This window comes from Electrona antarctica, assembly GCF_951216825.1.
Source record: "Electrona antarctica genome assembly, chromosome: 8".
NCBI classification, from domain to species: domain Eukaryota; kingdom Metazoa; phylum Chordata; class Actinopteri; order Myctophiformes; family Myctophidae; genus Electrona; species Electrona antarctica.
The window spans coordinates 27383156-27405063 of record NC_136789.1 but is presented as its reverse complement, the minus strand read 5'-3'; the positions used below and the strand labels follow the sequence as shown (position 1 = coordinate 27405063).

General features: G+C 46.3%; 1 protein-coding gene across 1 annotated transcript in view; it reads left to right on the top strand.

Moving 5' to 3' along the window:
- The window catches only part of LOC306927801 (short transient receptor potential channel 4-like), a 71309-nt gene extending 49719 nt beyond the window's left edge, over positions 1–21590 (top strand). The window contains exon 11 of the mRNA XM_079507651.1: positions 20719–21590. Coding sequence (XP_079363777.1) covers positions 20719–21417 — 699 coding nt within the window. The 3' untranslated portion in view covers positions 21418–21590. The remainder of the gene's footprint in view (positions 1–20718) is intronic.
- Positions 21591–21908: the final 318 nt, after the last annotated feature.

Here is a 21908-nt window from a genome sequence, read left to right as displayed (position 1 = left end):
CCTGTCCGCCCCGGTAACAAAATGTGCACATGCACGCTCTACAGTGGGGGGGAGTGCAACAGGCCAACAGCATGTGCACCAAGGCTCGATCATGATTGGAGGAAGGCCCCTCTCATCCTGATTGGATGAAGGCTTTGCCACCCGCCACCAAAACTGAAACTAGGGTTTTTTGACCCCAGGGGCTCATTGGGGACAGGGAGGAACTCCTTATATGGTCAGCACACTCTATAGTAGGGAGGATTATCCCAAAAAAAAGAAAAAATAAGTGGTATTTGAATGAAGTGAAATCACTGAATATACCTTTAATGAGAATCCTAAATACATTTCATAATGTCACTGTTCGGTTATTTGGCGATGTCGTGCCCGGCTCCGACCAGCCCATGCAGTAGGCAGAGTTAAAGGACTAACACGCACAGTTGAACTAAATGCTCCCAATGATAGCTTATATTCGATGAACTCAAACGTGCATTTTATAGGGTTTTTATTAATTCATATTAATTAAACACTTACAATCATACATTCACACGATCTGTTCACACTTCCCCCCAACTCAAGATGAACACAGTAACCCCGGAATCTGGATTACAGGTCCTATTGGTCTGTAGTTCTATCCTAACTCTGTCGGTAGGGTTTACTATCATTTGAGCACTCTAATCTCCCAGATTATGGTACAGTTTAGCTTGTCATTGTTGTTTCCCAGACTTAGTTATTAAGTATGTGGTTTTAATTCTACCTTATCGTTAATCAGATGATAATTGATCAATGATCGGGATGACAAGAACACAGAGAGAACACTGGTTACAATCTAAACATCATATTACATCGATTATGAATAATGCACAAACATCTATTTATAGCACATAATATATAGCAAATACATTACCGCTGGTCTCTGCCTAGACATGTTCACGTTCGATGGTAATTGGTGAATCTAACTCACTTTGTGCCATACAGAATAGTCACAGTGGGCCCTGACTGAAGTCCCACCTTCATGCTACACTTTCAGCCAATCATATGCCACTGACCCATGCATCCCTTCTGCCCTCTCTGTGAGAGGACAGTGTGGAGATCTGACTTTAGGTTAGATTAAACTGTCAGACTATTACAGGTATTTATCATTTAGGCTTTTTACCAACCCAATATATAATAGGTTATTAGAACACATTTAAACAATTGAAGAGGAATTAGGTTACTTCATTATTGTATGTTCTAAATGGGTTGACTTTCCCTGTGAAGAGGAGTCAATAATGGCCTGTCTCACAACAGGAGAAGGGCCGTAAAACCCCCAATGGAATGTGGAATGGAATGTGGGGACCTGAGCTCTCTCACCCTAGAGCAGCTTCTTAATCTCCAATCAATCTGACCCAATATATAATTTCTCATTATGAGTACAAATCTCGCACACCCATAATAAACCAAACACCCCTCACGTTTCAGTTATGAAAATTGATATGGTTATTCATTTTCCATAAACTGAAAGATTATTTTTGATATTAATTTTTTTCGGAAATATTATTTTTTGATATTTGGGCGTATGCCATTTTTAGTAATTTCGGAACCTGTTAAATAATACTGGATCCACATACTGAAGTTATAACATTATACAACTTTGAAAAACACATTAAAATAAACACAACCCATTAACTGCATAAATCAATAAACAATGAAAATAATAAAAGGTTTACATGCGTCGATATCGTGGACATTTTTTGTAATTATCCCAACGCACCCTTAAGTATTAAATTCAGTTACAGCTAATCAAACTTATGTATACTTGTAGTAATAATGTGATACAGTGCATCTCCACTTTGTAGGAGAGTTGCTGTTTCTGTCATGTCAGTTAGGGGTTACCTAACTGACATGAACTTTTGGTCACCTCTGTCCGTTTAATCTTATGGCTGTTTGCCCGGACAAAGCTTCAGACTTATCTAAACAACCCCCTTGTTCAAGAAGGAAGAAGACAGTCATTTTCCACACAAGACTGGTTCCTTATCTTTAAGAAAACATTCTTCCCGTGCTCCCCCACCTCTGCAAAGACTCTTGGTTGCAGAATGGGGCCCAGTTGGTAAACATAATGCAGTTTATTACCCCTGGTTGTTTACTTTGACTTTTACCCAAAGCAACCCAATTGAAACTTGCAAATCCTTGCAACATCTTAACCACATTATGTGTCTTTCACACATGCAGTCTTTGTGCTTGTGTGTGTTAATTTGTGCGTGCGTGCGCGCACACGCGCCCACGCACAAAACCCACTTGCACTTTGAGAGACAGTGTTCCCCCCTCCCAATCGAAGGAAACATAATCATTTTACCAGCATTCTTTCACATTTGTCCATTGTGGACTTAATTGGCACAAATTAAATCCACCTATCTGCTAACTTGTTGTCTAGTACAGATATAATGAACCCACACACATCATCACATTTAATATGCACAGATCAGACACACATCTCGTGTGTGAGTGTGTGTGTGCGTGCGTGTGCGCGTGCGTGTGTGTGTGTGTGTGTGTGCTGTTTGTGACATCTTGTTGTCACTGAAGCCAATTGTTCCCTGCTGTAGGAACAAAATGGGTGGAGAAGCATTTCACATGCTACTCTCCTGTCCCAGTTCTGATCTCGCTGGCATGAAAGCGTTCTTCCATGGTCTCGTTCCTTTTTCAGGATCAATCAGAAAAGGCGTTATTGTGGCCTTGTTTTTATCAAAGCAATTTCTGCCCAACAGATGCGTTGGCAGATGTGTCGTTTCATAACCACACCCAAACTTCAAGACCGGACTGGACTCTGGCTCGCCTGGACCCCTCACGGGACCCCTCACGAAAGTCACCCCAGGGTGCTTCTCTGGCTCGCCTGGACCCCTCACGAAAGTCACCCCAGGGTGCTTGGCGTGTGTGTCATGCACCTCCCCCACCGCCTCTTGAACGTGTGGACATATGATGGCAATGCCACCAATCACGCTCGGCGTTTCTGTGGTGAGAAGGATCGACGACCCGTCGGCCTTGCCCACAACGTCTGCGGGCATGGCTCTGATGATGAACGGTGAGGCGTAGGCAGCCTCCACCTCCTCCGGAAGGCCGCTCACCTGTTCCGCTCCCGTTGACAGCTCTGCTGCTGCTGTCGGTCCCACTTCGATGTTCGGCCATTCCTCCTCTGTCGAAGGCTGCGGAACTGCGTGGTTCACAGGTGCGACGTCTGCCGCCCGTTGGTTTCCCTCAGCTCTGCCCGTAGCTGCTCTTGGCCTGCTACGGTGCTGACTGAGGGCTTGTCCTGTCGTGGGTTCGTTGCCCACGGTAGAGGGCTCTGGCTTCCCTGCATGGATACTGCAGGAAGCACCAGGCTGTGCCTCCGTTGTGACAGGCTCTATCTGCTCCCAGCCCGGATGACTGGTAGCCCTGTCTCTTCGCCCCTCTGGGGCTGTCCCGGTCCCCGCTGGCACCGTCTCCGCTCCGCCCGTGATGTCACATCTCGTGACGTCTGGTGCTGCGTCTGCGGGCTGGATGCCCCTCTCCTCTGGGTCGTCTTTGTTCCTGCTTTCTGCAGGAAACTCACAGAGGCCTATCTGGTGGCACCCTGTGGTGTCTATGGCTACCCTGCCTTTCATCTGACGGATAGCCTGCATGATTGCTTCGAAACTAAACTGGGAGTATTTTTCCACACAAGTTCCTAACTCATGCCTCTCATTGTCAGCAAGCACTAACCAGCCCATTCTTCCCAAAGCTCTGCTATAACATGTGGACATGTCCACCACATCTCTCATAGCAAATTTTAGCTTAATAAGCTCTTCAGGTATGTCGCAGACTGCGCCCACTTTAATTGACAATTCCAAACTAAATGCTAGATTATAGAAAGTAGCTTTGGTTACAGAGCTGCCATCCTGCAGCTCCTTCAAGGAAGCCATTTTCCACCCCCTCTGTCCCTCCCCTTAACAAACAGTACAGGAACTAATTGGACTGGGTTAGTGGTTTAGTTGACTTCACAAATCATTCATTCACTCAAGTAAATGGTTAGTTTTTTGCCCAGCTTTAATTAGCGGACTCTGACCTTATATTTGTTCTCAGAGAAGCCCATACTTCCCTACCAAATAAACCTTTTTATACTATAACCTTTTTATATTATATAGATTATATATAATATAAGTATATTGATTTATATTGGCCGTGGGCGGTCAAACTCTAATAGCCTTCCGTAAACCTGGATTACAGGCTAGACTAGATGCGTCACGCAACAGTTATTATAGACACGCCCTTCCTTTATGCGCACTTCAAAGCGCGCTTTCAGCGTTAAACATTATTGACTGGTAAGATTATTACATCGCCTTTAATGCTGAGTTTAGAACCCTATTTTGTTCTAAACATTTATCACCGCTATTAATTACTACTTTGGTAGATTATACGCCGCAGTAATTACCAGTCCCCCTGCCACTCCAGTGACACATTGGGACATTTGCATGACAGTGAAAGAGGAATTTCCCCCCCCCCTCACATGCACTAAATAGCTGTTCTCCTTGGTGCGGTCTCAGCACACCCAGCAGGAAAGGTTACAAAAGCACCTCTCTTGGTTTAAACGACCGGTGTCTCATCCGGTCTCAATTAAACTTTATGTTTGGTTACAAATAGTCTTTAATAATCAGTTTCCTAAACTGACCGTCGATTAGAACTTTGCCCTATCGAACAATGACTCCCAAACCATTAGTTAAACTCGCAGTCACTTTTTGTGGCTTACGGTTTTAACAGCTGTTTCAGATGGCCCCATAACCACATGAAAACAGTTTAACGGTGCCGCTCAGTTAGTAGCACAAATCAAAACGGCATGCCGTCACGGCAGCATTTATAGTTTGATTTAAACCTATGGATACTAACAACTGCGGCCTCGCATTCACGTGCGCTGCTACCAACGCACGGCTTGAAGTTCAGTTGAATAACGTCACACCAGAAAAACCACAATCAAACGGGGTGCCGTCTTTCGGCCCCAAGTCTGTCTGATTTAATCCTGTGGTTATTAGTGTGGCACGATTCAACTCTGTGTGCTGGTCCCAACACACTGTAATTTATCTTTGTTATAATTGTGGTCACTTTAGTGACTTTACACCGATCCACGCTGTTTAATTTAACAGCACGGCAACTGAATGAATTCAAACCGTCTCAGTTGAACTATATTCTGAATTAAACAACTTTAAATTGCAGCTCCTTTAGTGACTGCTATTTAAAGCCCTTTACAACGCGGTAGCAATTTAAACTGTAATATGTCAAACGGTTTCGGTTCAGACTATATTATATCTTAAATATGCCCGGGCGCGTGTATTACTGCACGCTGATCCCAGCGGCACTTTCTTTCTGTTCAAACTATGGTTTAAACAGTTCGCACGGCGGCGAATTAACTTTCGCTCGGCGGCGAATTACTGTGCACTGATCCCAATGCACAGCACAACTGCCTTTAAATTGCGGTCACTTTAGTGACCACTAATTTAAAGTTCTTTAAACGCGGTAGCGATTGAAACCATAATATGTCCAAACGGTCTCAGTTTAGGCTATATTATATCTCCAACCGCCCGGCCGTGATGTAAGCCGTGCGCTGATGCGCACGGTACAAACTTGTTTTAAGTCACGTCACGTCAGTGACGCTCTATGATCTAAAACTGTAATATGTCTAGATTATAGACTATATTAAAACTGGTAATATGCCTAGGTTATAGGCTATATTACACTTCGCTGCTCGCAGCGAATTAAAACTGTAATATGTCTAGATTATAGACTATATTACGCCTCAAAGCGTGTGCACTTTAGTGCACAGCGATTTAAAACTGTAATATGCCTAGATTATAGGCTATATTACGGTTACAGCCGATTTAAAACTGTAATATGCCTAGATTATAGGCTATATTACGCTTTAAACCCCCCGCAACGAATTAAAACTGTGCGCTGATCCCAGCGCACGGTACAAAACTCTTAAATCTATGATTTAAACCTGTGCACTTTAGTGCACAACGATTTAAAACTGTAATATGCCTAGATTATAGGCTATATTACCTGTGCACTTTAGTGCACAACGAATTAAAACTGTGCGCTGATCCCAGCGCACGGTACAAACTCTTAAATCTGTATTAATTAGGCCCTTTAGTGGCCTAATTAAGCCAGTCGCTGCTCGCAGCGAATTAAAACTGTAATATGTCTAGATTATAGACTATATTACGCCTCAACGCGTGTGCACTTTAGTGCACAGCGAATTAAAACTGTAATATGCCTAGATTATAGGCTATATTACGGTTTAAAGCGCCCAGAAAACGATTTAAAACTGTAATATGCCTAGATTATAGGCTATATTACGCTTTAAACCCCCCGCAACGAATTAAAACTGTTCGGTTATTTGGCGATGTCGTGCCCGGCTCCGACCAGCCCATGCAGTAGGCAGAGTTAAAGGACTAACACGCACAGTTGAACTAAATGCTCCCAATGATAGCTTATATTCGATGAACTCAAACGTGCATTTTATAGGGTTTTTATTAATTCATATTAATTAAACACTTACAATCATACATTCACACGATCTGTTCACACTTCCCCCCAACTCAAGATGAACACAGTAACCCCGGAATCTGGATTACAGGTCCTATTGGTCTGTAGTTCTATCCTAACTCTGTCGGTAGGGTTTACTATCATTTGAGCACTCTAATCTCCCAGATTATGGTACAGTTTAGCTTGTCATTGTTGTTTCCCAGACTTAGTTATTAAGTATGTGGTTTTAATTCTACCTTATCGTTAATCAGATGATAATTGATCAATGATCGGGATGACAAGAACACAGAGAGAACACTGGTTACAATCTAAACATCATATTACATCGATTATGAATAATGCACAAACATCTATTTATAGCACATAATATATAGCAAATACATTACCGCTGGTCTCTGCCTAGACATGTTCACGTTCGATGGTAATTGGTGAATCTAACTCACTTTGTGCCATACAGAATAGTCACAGTGGGCCCTGACTGAAGTCCCACCTTCATGCTACACTTTCAGCCAATCATATGCCACTGACCCATGCATCCCTTCTGCCCTCTCTGTGAGAGGACAGTGTGGAGATCTGACTTTAGGTTAGATTAAACTGTCAGACTATTACAGGTATTTATCATTTAGGCTTTTTACCAACCCAATATATAATAGGTTATTAGAACACATTTAAACAATTGAAGAGGAATTAGGTTACTTCATTATTGTATGTTCTAAATGGGTTGACTTTCCCTGTGAAGAGGAGTCAATAATGGCCTGTCTCACAACAGGAGAAGGGCCGTAAAACCCCCAATGGAATGTGGAATGGAATGTGGGGACCTGAGCTCTCTCACCCTAGAGCAGCTTCTTAATCTCCAATCAATCTGACCCAATATATAATTTCTCATTATGAGTACAAATCTCGCACACCCATAATAAACCAAACAGTCACTATATAGTACTGTAAATATGTGTTCTTTATACATCCAGGGGAAAGTGGGGTCTCCGCACCACTTCTGTTATGAAAAGAAAAACAATTACAATAAACTATATGAATAAAAAGATGCAGGAAAGCAGATTGTTTTTGAATACCAAAAGAATAAAGTTTATTTCAATACAATGTAGAAATCACCTAGCTTGCTGAGATTATATCGTATTTGGAATATATTCCAACATTGACGAGCTACACTTTCCTAACATGAAACAAATCTTTTTGTTTCTTTTAAATTTTAAGTGGGAAAGAAAAGGCAGCCAAGTGTAATGTTAGGTAAACACGAGGTAATCATCATCATCATACTATAATCATATCATCATCATACTATAATTCAGTCAATGTCTGTCTGTCTGAATGAATGTGTGTCAGAAACACTGCGTTATCTCCTCACCACCTGCACCAATCGCTCCCACTTTTCACACAGGCATTGACCATAATAATATGGAGGTCTTAACGAAGCCCTTTTTTTGATTTTACACATTAATGACTAATAATAATCTTAATAATGAATAATGAATATTAGTGAATTAAAAACGCACCCAGGGCGCAGTACCCCCGGCGGGAGGGGGGGGGGGCAATATCTCACAATTCCTTTACAGGATCTCCTCACTGGTCGACAAAAACTTGAAGACCTTAACAGGAGCCCTTGTACAAGGCTTCTTTGACTATGCATGCACCTCCTGGTACCACAGCACCTCAAAGGCCCTTAAAACTAAGCTCCAGACCTCCCAAAACAAACTGGTCAGGCTCCTACTTGGCCTCACCCCCCGAACCCACCTCACCCCTGCCCACTTTGACAGACTGGCATGGCTTAGGGTCGGCGACAGAGTACAGCATCTTGCGATGGGTCTGGTCCACAAGATTCGATACTCCACCAAGATACCCATGTACCTGTGTAGATACTTCCTTAATGTTAACGAAGTCCACACCCACAACACCAGAGGGAGTGCAACGAACCATGTTCAACCCAGATTCGGCACAAACAAGGGACTAAATTATTTTCGCTCCTATGCCACCAAAATGTGGAACGCCCTACCAACAGTCATTAAGACATGCGAATCCCTTGACTCCTTCAAAACCGCTCTCAAAGGGCACCTACGGATGGCTGCAATTCGAAACTGGCCCCCGTAAAATCTGAATCTGAATCAAAAAAATAATAATTTTGTTGTACAGTGTACAGTATATGTGGACCATGGTGAAAAAAAAGTTTCTAATATATTATTACTGACCCAAAATCTATAAATGTCTACTATTAAAACCCATTTCCCGCCAGCATTAACTATTGCCAAGGTTTTATCGCGCGTAACACTTACTGTACGGATATAACTAAACTTTGCTGTTTCATAGCTTTGCTTAATTACTGATTCAGACCCTCCGCAAAGGGGTTATAACAAACAGGTCTGGTAACTGTGATTTAACACACACCAATTGTAACATTTATATTACTCAAACATACATAGCCTCGACGTTGCAATAATGCCCGTAAACAATCACTTGATTTTGGCCATTTTATTACTATTATCTCATAACACACTCACACACGTACAAACATACTTCTACTAAACTTGTGTACAGTATAAAGCCTTATTTGCCTTGTCTGGCCCGTGTTAGATCTAGTACAATAGCATGATGATCATTACAAAGGAAGTCAGAGACTGTGGCGTTTAGGTAATAACTGCAAACACAACAAGAGAAACACAAGATACATACTATTAATTCACAGATATAGCGACTGCATAGATGCATCATTTATGACTGAATTTAGAGCATTTAACGAACATATAACACATTAAAAGGACTTACTTAAACGCGTCATCCCGTTTGCTACATTGTTTCTGAAAGAATGAATGAACACCTCCTGCCCTGGTATAGCTCGCCAGCTCTTCCTCTGTCACCCGACACTTCCTACCCCCATAGCCTACCATGTAGTATGACCTCGCATTCCTGGTATATAGTATTGGTATCACATTGGTAACACATTGGTAACACATTTACCCCCCAATTAGCTGTATTTATATCTACATCCCTGAGACATACTGTAATTGGTTGATAAGAGGATCTCTGTTCTTATATAACACAGAGTATTTACTGTATAGGCAGTGAACTTCATAATAGCACCAACATTCTATACATAAATGACACAACATGAAGTTACAAATATAAGCTGGGCCGGCACTTAATATTATAATGATCCCACTCACGGAATAAACTCGACACCTCCCACTTTTAGGCTACGGTTTGAAATAAACCCAGTAGGCTAAATAGATTCCCCACAATCATTTGCAAACAAAAACATTCAAACAAAAATAAAAAATAAGTATATCAATCATGCTTCTAATCGATGAACGCCTCCGGATGGCACTCACCAGCTGAACTTATGAAATAATAAACCTAGTTTACTTTCATGCACTGAATTAATTTTGATCTCAATCTGACTGTAGGAGGTAGGCACCACCGCTTTGCTCCTTACTGAGTGACAAGTATGCCCCATCACCCAGCTGCCTCAAGTAAATACCCACTGACTAGTCTTACTCGCGCTGCATGCATATGGAAGAGTTCGTTAGGGTATTTCTCAAGAGGACTTTCTAGTCTAATTTACTGATCTTCAACCGGGATTAGGACAACCAGCCGCCGCACATCACGATGGAGGATGACGGATGGCCATGCCACCACGTCTTTCACCACCTGCGACCAACTGATGGGCAGACTTGGACATGTCCGCACCTTTACGTCCCTGACGACACCCTGGTTATCTGGATTCACCTCCACGACACGACCCATCCGGAATCGACCTCGTAGAGCATTCTGGTCCGCGACCCACACCAGGTCGCCGACGGCCACATTCCGTGCTGGAACGTGCCATTTCTCTCGGATGAAGAGATGAGGGCCCGCCAACTGGCTCCACCGCTTCCAGAACTTGTCCACCTCGCGCTGGACCGCCCGAAGACGACTGTACGGGTAGCTAGGGAAGTCAAAGCCCAGGATGTCTCCCCTGGGCCCTGCCCGCCCCAACAGCAGAGAGTTGGGAGTGATGATGTCCACGGAATCCTCGTCGACTTGAGTTCTGGCTCCGATGGGTCTTTCGTTGGCCAGGCTAGCAGCAAGGTAGAGTAGAGTCTGGAACTCCAACGCCGACAGATCATCGGTGTCGCCGACGCTGCTCAACGCCCTTTTCAGAACATGGACGGCAGCTTCGGCCGCCCCGTTCCGATGCGGTGAGTCCGCTGGGCTAAACTCCCATGCCCAGTCGGTCCCTGCAACTGCTGCTCTTTGCTGGATCTGCTCCTTGTCAATGTCCCCTAGGAACTTGTATAGATCCTCCAATGCTGGTCTCGCGCCAACAAAGTTCGTACCCTGATCAGACCACAACTTTTTTGGATGGCCTCTCAGAGCAGTGAATCGCTGGTAGGTCTGCAGAAAGCCTTCTGTAGACAAGTCCTCAACTAGGTCTGCATGGACAGCCCGTGAGGCCATGCAACTGAAGACCACGCCCCAGACTTTTCTCTTAATGCGTCGCTTCACAGTGCCCCTGACAGTGTAAGGACCGAACAAATCCAGCGTTGTGTACTCGAACGGAGCTGCTGGACTTGTGCGCACTGTAGGAAGATTAGCCATCACTTGACTGGATAGCTTAGCCCCCCGTTTGCGACAAAACAGGCAAGAGTCGATCACCTTACGTGCGACCCTTGGCCCCTGAACCACCCAGGCTTTCTTCCTGACTCGCAGGAGTGTCCCAGCCACGCCCTCGTGGTTTGCACGATGGGCCTCCTCACACAGTAGTGTGCTGAGTCGTGCCTCGTAAGGAATGATGGGCACGCCCTGGCTTTCTTGGTCAACGGTCTGAACCCGGCCTCGGCATAGCAAGAGACCTGTCTTGTCGTTCTTACTAACTACAAGACGGTTTAGTGTCGTTGTCGGGAAAGAAATTCCCTCTTGGGCGGCAAGGCACAGCTCCTTAAATGCTGTGTCCCGCTCTCCGACAGAGAGCACCGCCCCCCACTGTACACGACTGCCGGACTTGAATAAGCCTCCGTGGCCGTGCAACACTCTGCGGACGTAGCCAACTGCCCCGCAGAGTTTTGACAGTGTGCTGCATCTAGCCAAGTCCATTTGGTTCACAAGGCCTGACCCCCACAGCTGTTCAGTTTCGTCATTAGATGCTGCCACAGAACCCCCATCACTGACTGGTGAAGGACCCCTGCTGACCGCTGGAGACCCCCCATTGTCTGGTGAAGATCTGCCACTGACTGGTGAGGACCCGCCACTGTCTGGCAGTGGCGCGGACCCCTGGTTCTTAGTTTGGGATCTAGTAACAGCAGCAGAGAATGCTTTCATTTTGAACACTTTTCTCTGCAATGTACTCACGATTTCCCGCGATGAAGCAGCCACCTCAGCAGCAGACTTCATAGGCCATTGGTCGACTGGTCTGGCTAGGAAATCTGGTCCCTTTTGCCACAGGGAATCACTGTCTAATTGCTCAGGAGAACCCCCCCTCGTGACTAGATCAGCTACATTTTCCACCCCGGGAACCCACCACCAGTCAGTCACAGGCCCCGCCTTCTGGATTTCCCCAACCCTATTAGCGAAGAACGTTTGGAACCCATAACTGTCCCTTTGAATGGCACCCAGCACTGTCTGGCTGTCGACAAAGTGATACCACTTCTCGATTGTCAGCCTGCTATGCTTCAGCACGTACCCTTTCAGTCGTGCGGCAAAGACAGCACCGCAGATTTCAGCTTTCACTGCATCGCCCTTTTGGTCTAGAGGAGCCACCTTGGCTTTTGACTACACCAGACGAGTCTCCACCCCGCTAGCAGTTTCCCACCGCAGGTAGAGCACCGCTCCGTAGGACTCTGAGCTCCCGTCGGAGAAGGTGATGCCCCAGGGCTCCCCCACCCATCCGGGCGGAGTGATACACCTGGGGAACGTGATCGCACTCAGCTTTGCGTATTCCTCAAAAAGTTCAACCGCTTTCACGCGGAGATCGCTAGACAACGGTTGATCCCAAGTGTCTTTGGTCAATGACCCCGCCTCTTGGAACGCCCTCCTGACTAGAATAACGCCTTTCTGTTTCAGAGGCGTCACAAGGCCAATGGGATCATACAGCCCCGCTACTTGACTCAGCAACATACGCCGAGTCAGAGGATCTGGCGTCTTCTCCGCCACCTCCTCCAGAGCAAGGTTTTCCTCGCTCCGCACTTTTTTCTTTCTGGCGGAAAAGTTTATGGCAACCATGATGAAGAGGCTGTCCTCCTTCACATGGTAACCAACCCCCAGAGCCTTATTGTCCTCTTCTCTCATCTGATTCGGCAACAACATAGTCTCTGGTTTCATTTCTCCATCTCCTTCCCTCCCACTTTGGCCTGACCGTACCCAGGGCTTTAGGTGAAACCCCCCGGTAGCCAGAATGGTTTTAACCCACGCCAGTACCTTCTCCAGCCTCTGGGGGCAGTTGTGAGATAGAAAAATGTCGTCTACGTAAGCGTTCTCCACGATTACGTCCCTCTCGTCAACCATGTGGGTGAACTGAGGTAGATACGCTGTCTCGCGCATCGCTATTTGAGCTATGCTACCCGCTGGACGGTCTCCCATATTGACCCGTACAACTGCATAGTCTTCAATCTTGCTGTCAACTGAGTCTCTCCATAGGAACCGGTGCAAATGTACCTCCCGCTCTTCTAGCCAAACGGAGTGGTACATTTTGCTTACGTCGCCGATGGCGGCGTGTTCCCCTTCCCTGAAACGCAGCAACACTGCTCGGATCGGGTTCAAAACATCGGGCCCCTTTAGCAGGATACTGTTCAAACTCACGCCCCGAAATTCTTGACTACTGTCCCAGACTATCCTAACTGGCGTGGAAACTGAGTGTGGGTTCGGTGCCATAAGATGGTTGATCCACCAAACAGCCCCGTCCCACATGTCCATGGCAGCTTTAGACAGCTTGACAGCAGCACCTCTTTTGAGCATCTCATGCACCTGGCTAGCATAGGCCTGGTACCACACGGGATCTCGCCTGAGACGTTTCTCAGACTTTAAGAACGTGGCCTCAACCGCCGCCCTATTATTCGGTAAAGTAGACGGGTCCTCTTTCCAAGGATAGCTCGCGTCCCAATGCGACTCATCGCTGTGAGCGTCGCTTGTCTTAAAAGTCAGGCCCCTCTTGACGATCTCCATTTCTCTCTCGTCAGCGAGAGACATCTCTTTTCCACCAGGGGCGCATTTTCCACAACGACAACCCCCACACAGGGGATCGCATGCCGCCCCAATACTGTCCCAACGCCACCAAGACAGTGCCGCGCTGGTCTCAGTAAGGCAAGCAGTAGCCGCCTTGATTTCAACGGCTCCACCTCTCATTGAAAGAGCAAAATGGGTTGACGCCCACTGTCCTGTGATCATTTCACTGGCGTCGAATAGAGACGGATGACATCCGCTAACCGTCTTACCCAAAATCCCCGACCAAAGTACCAAATCTCCACATCTAGCCAACCGCTGTGGGGCTAAACGACCCTCACGCGCACTGATAAGTATTTCCACTTCCAGTGGACGTCGCAACTCCTCCGGATCGGTGCCCGGGAAAAGATCTGCAATGCGCCTAGGATTAACTGGACAATTGATCTTTGCAATCTCATTCAGACCATAACAAGTCATGTCATGGTCCAGTGGAGAAGAGCCCTTCTCCCCCATTGTCTTCAACTTAATGGAGTATTTTTTCGTCTTGAATGTTTTTTTCATCCCCCCAACGCCCTGCACGCTCAGAGTAACAGGTCTTCCTTTCAGCCCGAGCCTTTCTGCAGCTTTGTGGGTGATATAATTTGTATCAGAGGCGAGGTCTATCGAAGCCCCCACCCAATCACCACTTTTCGTGGTTACTTCCAGCGTCATCATCAGAGCAGGCAACTCTCCGCCCTCAGTGCAGCCTGTCGTGGCTGTATTGTTTGTGTAAGCTTTGCGCACTATAGCTAGTTGCTTTGGCGTCAACTCGGCCTCAGCAAGCTTAAGTTCAATTTCATGTGTAGGCCCACGTGAGTCCCTCCCCACGTTACTAGCCCCCCCTCTCGCGCTGTCACTATTATTATTATTAGTGCTACTATCCCCGTTACGTGGACGCGCTTTGGGGCACAACTTGAAATTATGAGGAGGTGACGAGCCGTCCCTTTTGCACTCACTTAACCTACACAGGAAATTGTCATTGCGCACTCTGCATTGGCCGTCATGTAGATATAAACACTTAAAGCATGCTTTATGTTTCTTCGCATACGCTCGCCGGCCTTCAACGTTAGCTTTCATGAATATTTTACAACGGAACAATGCCCCTGAGTGATCGCTCTCTCCGCAGATTACGCACGAACCCCGCGCCTCCTCGCCGCTAAACGTAGCCCTTGTCGACGCACGCTTCTCGCGCGCCCCGTTCCCCGGCTTGTCATTCTGTCGGTCATTATTACGGCTACGTGAGCTCGGATCACTTCGTTTGGTCCCTATGCCTTTTGCATTTAATTGTTCTTGTTCAACGAGCACCTTTGTATGCTCGCGTAAGAAGGCAATGAAATGCGGGAACCTGTTCTGGCTATCTATATTATTATTTGGATTACAACGCATCACAAGCCACCGTTCTTGCATTTCTGGCGGCAATTTAGCCTCCAAATTGTGAATGACGAGTTGATTTTGAATGACGTCGCCAGCATTAAGATCAGCTAGATCTAGAACTGATTGCTCTATTAATCTAACAAGATTTAATGTCTCCTTTGGCTGGCCACTGCTTACAGCGGGCACACTTTCCAACTTCATTATAATCTCCTTAACAATTTGTCCTACGTTTCCATAGTGGAGTTCTAATTTCTGGTAGACCTCATCTGAAGTCTGGCAATAATCAAGCCTTAATTCATCATTTATCCTTTTATCAATGGAATCAATCAGTAGCTGGTAACGCATGTCATCACCCCATCCAGGATTGTCAAAGAGTGCATAGATTCTATGCCACTGTCTCTTCCATCTGAAGTATGACATGCGTTCCCCATTGAATTGGGGTAATTTCATAGGCTGAGCAGCCAGCTTGCTACCGGCTGACTTCTTTCCTCCATTGTCAACGGCGAGAGGTACACTTTCTTGTTTAATTTCCTCTTTCATTTCTATTATTATTGCGCCTTTGTGCTTTAAATCTTGGAGGTTGGCACTCTTACGCGCTTTCAAGGCATATACCTCAGCTAATACCTTGGCCAAATTCCCGTCAGAAATGCAGCCTTCCCAAGAGTTTAATAACGTCTGCATGTCTGTTAATGATCGCTCAATTACACCTTCTAGCCCGTAAATAAGACTTAGGTCAATCTCCTCTTCTTTGTAACGGTCAGGACGCGCTCTATCTGCCGCCTCTGCCACCCACTTGAGTGCGCGCTGCACAGACTCATCTATGAACCGCTTCCATAAGTTTTCCTGCAATTCTGTCCGAGCCAAAAGATAGGACGTCTTTGCGACATCGAGTCTCGTACCAACAACAGTTATGTCTACAGCGTTTTCATCAGCCTCTACCATTGCACTTGTATAATCCGTGCTACAAGTTAGAAGCTCATCAAAACCTATATCCATGTCTTTCAGTAAAGCCTTAAGTTCACTTTCGGACTTATGGGCAGCCGTACTTTTGGCTTTGGTCGTTAACTTTGTTAACGTGCCTTGGCTCGACGCGCGCGCTTTCTTTAACGCAGCTAAGGCCGCCATGGTTACACGAAATGGCTACTCGCTCGCCCCCCCCACCAACCTTGTCTCTCAAGATGGCCGGTCCGGCGTTCCTCCCTGGCGGCCAGTCGTGCTGTGAAACATACACAATGCGGTAGCCCCAACTCCTATGCTATTAGCGTTAGCATTGGCTAGGCTAGCCCCAACAACATCCAACTGGAGTTAACCTCCTTTAGCTTAGCATTAGCGTCAGTCAGCCAGTTAACCTCCTTTAGCTTAGCATTAGCGTCAGTCAGCCAAAGTTAGCCACCGTTAGCCTAATGCTAGTTGTTTGCTAGGCACAATGCAATGTCAATGGGAAGGTGGCTAGCTTCTTGCTTGTTTACAATTAGCTCGGTCTGGTATATTCCCCCCCAAAGTCAATGCACAGTTTCCTTTCTGCAACACACAATCCCAGCGATATTCCCCCCAATGCACAAGCACTCATGTGGGCACTGAAACTCTTTATTTAGGTCGGCAAAACCGGATACTTCCTAGCACCCAGGGCACAACCTCCTTAGCAGCAGGATCACGCTACTAGCATCCTTTCCCGAGTCAACTCAGGTCACCTCAATACGGCGCGGATGATTCCCGCAGATATCAGCTACCTCCGGCAGCCTACGGGTTTCGGTCGCTGGTCCTTGGATACGGCGATCGATGACGGGTCAGCGATGCTCCGCAAACGCTGGATGGCCGTCCCTTCGTTGTCTTGCTTCTCAGCTAGCGTCACGCTAACAGCAGACAACCACCATTGCTCACGTAGTAGCTAAGCTAACAGCTAAGCTAACACGGGCCGATGGCTTTCATTAGCATTTGTGGTTCACACAGAATGCCCGTATTTATTTAGCTACGGTGAATTAAGTACCGTTGCTTCAGTAATACGTCGGTGGATTTCACCGCAATGAATTATTACTCCGGTGGGTTACACCGCAATTAATTATCACTGGTGGGTTACACCGCAATTAATTATTACTCACCGGTGATTACACACGGTTAATTATTACTGTACGGATATAACTAAACTTTGCTGTTTCATAGCTTTGCTTAATTACTGATTCAGACCCTCCGCAAAGGGGTTATAACAAACAGGTCTGGTAACTGTGATTTAACACACACCAATTGTAACATTTATATTACTCAAACATACATAGCCTCGACGTTGCAATAATGCCCGTAAACAATCACTTGATTTTGGCCATTTTATTACTATTATCTCATAACACACTCACACACGTACAAACATACTTCTACTAAACTTGTGTACAGTATAAAGCCTTATTTGCCTTGTCTGGCCCGTGTTAGATCTAGTACAATAGCATGATGATCATTACAAAGGAAGTCAGAGACTGTGGCGTTTAGGTAATAACTGCAAACACAACAAGAGAAACACAAGATACATACTATTAATTCACAGATATAGCGACTGCATAGATGCATCATTTATGACTGAATTTAGAGCATTTAACGAACATATAACACATTAAAAGGACTTACTTAAACGCGTCATCCCGTTTGCTACATTGTTTCTGAAAGAATGAATGAACACCTCCTGCCCTGGTATAGCTCGCCAGCTCTTCCTCTGTCACCCGACACTTCCTACCCCCATAGCCTACCATGTAGTATGACCTCGCATTCCTGGTATATAGTATTGGTATCACATTGGTAACACATTGGTAACACATTTACCCCCCAATTAGCTGTATTTATATCTACATCCCTGAGACATACTGTAATTGGTTGATAAGAGGATCTCTGTTCTTATATAACACAGAGTATTTACTGTATAGGCAGTGAACTTCATAATAGCACCAACATTCTATACATAAATGACACAACATGAAGTTACAAATATAAGCTGGGCCGGCACTTAATATTATAATGATCCCACTCACGGAATAAACTCGACACTTACTTTGAAGAGCCAAATATCCGTAACCGCATGTTCCTGTGACAAACTGCTGTGTGTGGTGTCTTCACCAGTTGTTGTTCTCTCGGTCGATGGTGGATAAAGCCGACCGCGAGTATCACAGCGCCTGCTACAGGCCGTTGAAAACGCTTGTCTAGGACAGAAACTGCCCCTCAATGTCGTTTCTGAGATACAGGCAGGGCTTACAATGCAAGTGGATGCGCGCGCATCTTCAAAATGGCCACGGCCAGTGTGTCCCAGTCTGTGTCGATGCGTTAGCAACATTAGCTACGAAGCCTACGATACGATCCGATTAAAACTTGGATTAAAGAATGTAAACCCTGGTTCGCGAGAGTCTCGTGTTTGGCGGGCTAGGGTACTAATTTACACCCTTGTGTTCCTCGTTTGTGGCAGGCCTCGTGTTAAGGCAACCAGCCGGTTCCACGCGCTGCACAAGGTGCCCTTTTTTCACTTGAGCACCTGCCCCTCTAAATGTCTGTGCACGCCACTGATAATATCCCCCCCAAAAAAATCACACCTGTGTGAAGTGAGGGGCGCTCTTATCATTGTAGATCATCATACATCATCTCATTCCGGCCAATCACAATTTGCGTCATGTGATCATGACATAAAATAAACACTATGACGTAAAATTTTGTCAATGGGAATTTATTAATTTAATGTTTGTGTATAGGACAAAGTTTGTGCACATACACCAAAAGCTGGACACAAGAGGGGCTAGCGCCCCTCAAAAATAAATAATCTGTACTGTGCATTTAAACTATACAAACTATTTAATGTCAGGTCAATGAACCTGGTATCTGTCTGAATTACATTTTAACCTTTGCATAAGCCTGCAAGGTTGTCAAGGCTAAGGTTGAGTCTGAAGAGGTGAGATTAGAACATTTAACATGCCTTATTACCAGACAGCTCATGCAAATTGTTTCCATTAATAGCTTTAATGGAGGATTGACGGTTCAGGCAGCACTCCAGTCTCATTATCTTGATGGAAAATTACCAATTAAATATGATTTGATTTAATGGTCTCGACGACTCATTCTAGGTGAGCGTTTTTTTTCTTCTTCTTCAGAGCAGTGTTACTCAGTTTACTAATCGATAAATAATATTTGTATTATTATTTCCATTATTTCATTTCATTCTCATTAAAAGTTTCTCTTCCAGTGCGTATCGCTGATGCCGGGTGGAAATAGTTTATGTCCCAATGAACCGTTACTTTTCAGAAAAAGAAAATCCAATGGATTACATTGGTTTCAATATTTATAAAACCCACAGACAGACTTAAAGGTACGCTAAGTGATAGTTTTTGGTTAAAACAAAAAGTGTTTTGTTTAAAGGTTAAATCACTATATTCTGATGTGATCATCGCTATAGAGTGTTTGTTCAGTGTGTTGTTTAGTTCTGTCTATTCTGGTACAGTTACATTTTCAGGTAGGTGACAACATTTCAGCCAATCAGGAGAGATGGGAGTCAGGTTCGGCGGGGCCCGATCGTGCGGTCACCCCCCTGGCCCGGCACCACGTTGTTCCGCCAGTCGTGCGGTCACCCCCCTGGCCCGGTACCAAGTTGTTCCGCCGGTCACCCCCCTGGCCCGGTACCAAGTTGTTCCGCCGGTCACCCCCCTGGCCCGGTACCAAGTTGTTCCGCCGGTCACCCCCCTGGCCCGGTACCAAGTTGTTCCACCGGTCACCCCCTTGGCCCGGTACCAAGTTGTTCCGCCGGTCACCCCCCTGGCCCGGTACCAAGTTGTTCCGCCGGTCACCCCCCTGGCCCGGTACCAAGTTGTTCCGCCGGTCACCCCCCTGGCCCGGTACCAAGTTGTTCCGCCGGTCACCCCCCTGGCCCGGTACCAAGTTGTTCCGCCGGTCACCCCCCTGGCCCGGTACCAAGTTGTTCCACCGGTCACCCCCCTGGCCCGGTACCAAGTTGTTCCGCCGGTCACCCCCCTGGCCCGGTACCAAGTTGTTCCGCCGGTCACCTCCCTGGCCCGGTACCAAGTTGTTCCGCCGGTCACCCCCCTGGCCCGGTACCAAGTTGTTCCGCCGGTCACCCCCCTGGCCCGGTACCAAGTTGTTCCGCCAGTAGTGACACTCAAGTGTGCAGGGGGAATTCAGAAGCAACAGCTACTGTAAACCGAGAGGGGGAAAGGGCAAAAAGATCAACAACTCAACTCTAAAGTATAAAGAGAAGGAAAATGTAAAAACGGAACAAAAAATAAGCCCTGGCTGGGTGGATGTATCAACAGCTCTAAGGTTGTCACTTCAATCTGAATCTCTCTCTCTCTCTCTCTCTCTCTTTCTCTCTCTCTCTCTCTCTCTCTCTCTCTCTCTCTCTCTCTTTCAAAGGAGCTTTATTGGCATGAGAAAATGTACATTGCCAAAGCAAAAGTGGAACAAACAATCAAGAAAATACGTTAACACTTTGAGTAATACTATCTTGTGAAACTATACAAAGATTGTGCATTTTCTAGTTCTAGATAGTTGTACATCCATATAGGAGACGCTTTATACTTTTGAAGGTTGACAGCAGTATTTCAATGTTTTTGCATTAATTTGTATATAAACATTTCTCTCTCTCTCTCTCTCTCTCTCCCTCCCTCCCTCCCTCAGGAGCTGAAGCAAGACATCTCCAGTTTCCGTTACGAGGTCATGGGCATGATGAAGTCGGGCAAGCCCGTCCTGCAGGCGTCTGCCAACGCCTGCAGCGGGAGTTCCGGGGAGTCGAGCTTGGCGTACCCCAACTCCTCGCTCAAACTCCTCACCTCGCCACCCGCCGCCAGAGGCCAGGTCACGAAGAAAAGCAAACTCAGCCTGTTCACCGTCAGCAAGGCTATCCTCAAGCAGGGAGGGGCCACCGCCTCGCCGCGGCCCCCCGAGCCCTTCAACAGGCTGGCTAACGGACTGGTGTCGCAGCCCTCGGAGGACGAGGGCTCCGGCGGCGATAAGTCTGCAGGCCAAAGGAAGAAAAGCTTCCCCAAAGACACCGGTGACTTCAGTCTTTACCAGAAACGCCCCTGTGGTGGGGGTGTCGGATCCGGAGCCGCAGGGGCCAACGCACCGGGGCAGTCCGGGAACGTTCACTCTTTATCTGGGGAAACGGATGAGTCCGGGCCCTCGGGGACACACGCGGCGCCAGACAAGAAGACACACGAAGCCAATAGGGCTAAAGAGGGCGAGAGACTGTCGGGCGGAGAGGCGGCGGAGGAGGGAGACGCTGTTGGATCACAAGAGACGTTGGAGGAGAAGGAGGAGGACGAGGACAGAGACAAGGACATTGAGGAGGAGGAAAAGGAGAGTTTTCTCCTTTGACGTATGAGCGCAGTGACCGCCGTGTGAATATGGACAGCAAAGGTGGCTCAGGACAACGACAAATTCTGTACAAGGAAACTGACAATCAAAGAGAGGATCATATAAGGAGAGCTGCTTGAGATATCAATCATTTTGTTTAGATTTTGTTGTTGTTGGGGAGTCGTTTGTTTTGCTAAGAGTCTGGCTTTTTCCAGTTATTAATAAACTAATGATTGGCTTTTGAGGCTGATCTTTGAAGACTCAGGGAGGCTTTTGGTTTGGATGCAGGCTTGTGCATTCTAAATAGCACTGTATTACCAACAGAGATGTGACTCTCTCTGGTCCGATCCGCAATGGTCACTAGGTTACTGTCTTCTGGTCAGTTCAAAGGTCACTAGGTTACTGTCTTCTCGTCAGTTGGTCTTCTGGTCAGTTGGTCACTAGGTTACTGTCTTCTGGTCAGTTGCAGAGCTCTCTGGGTGCGATCCATCTAGAAGATACTAGTACCGCTA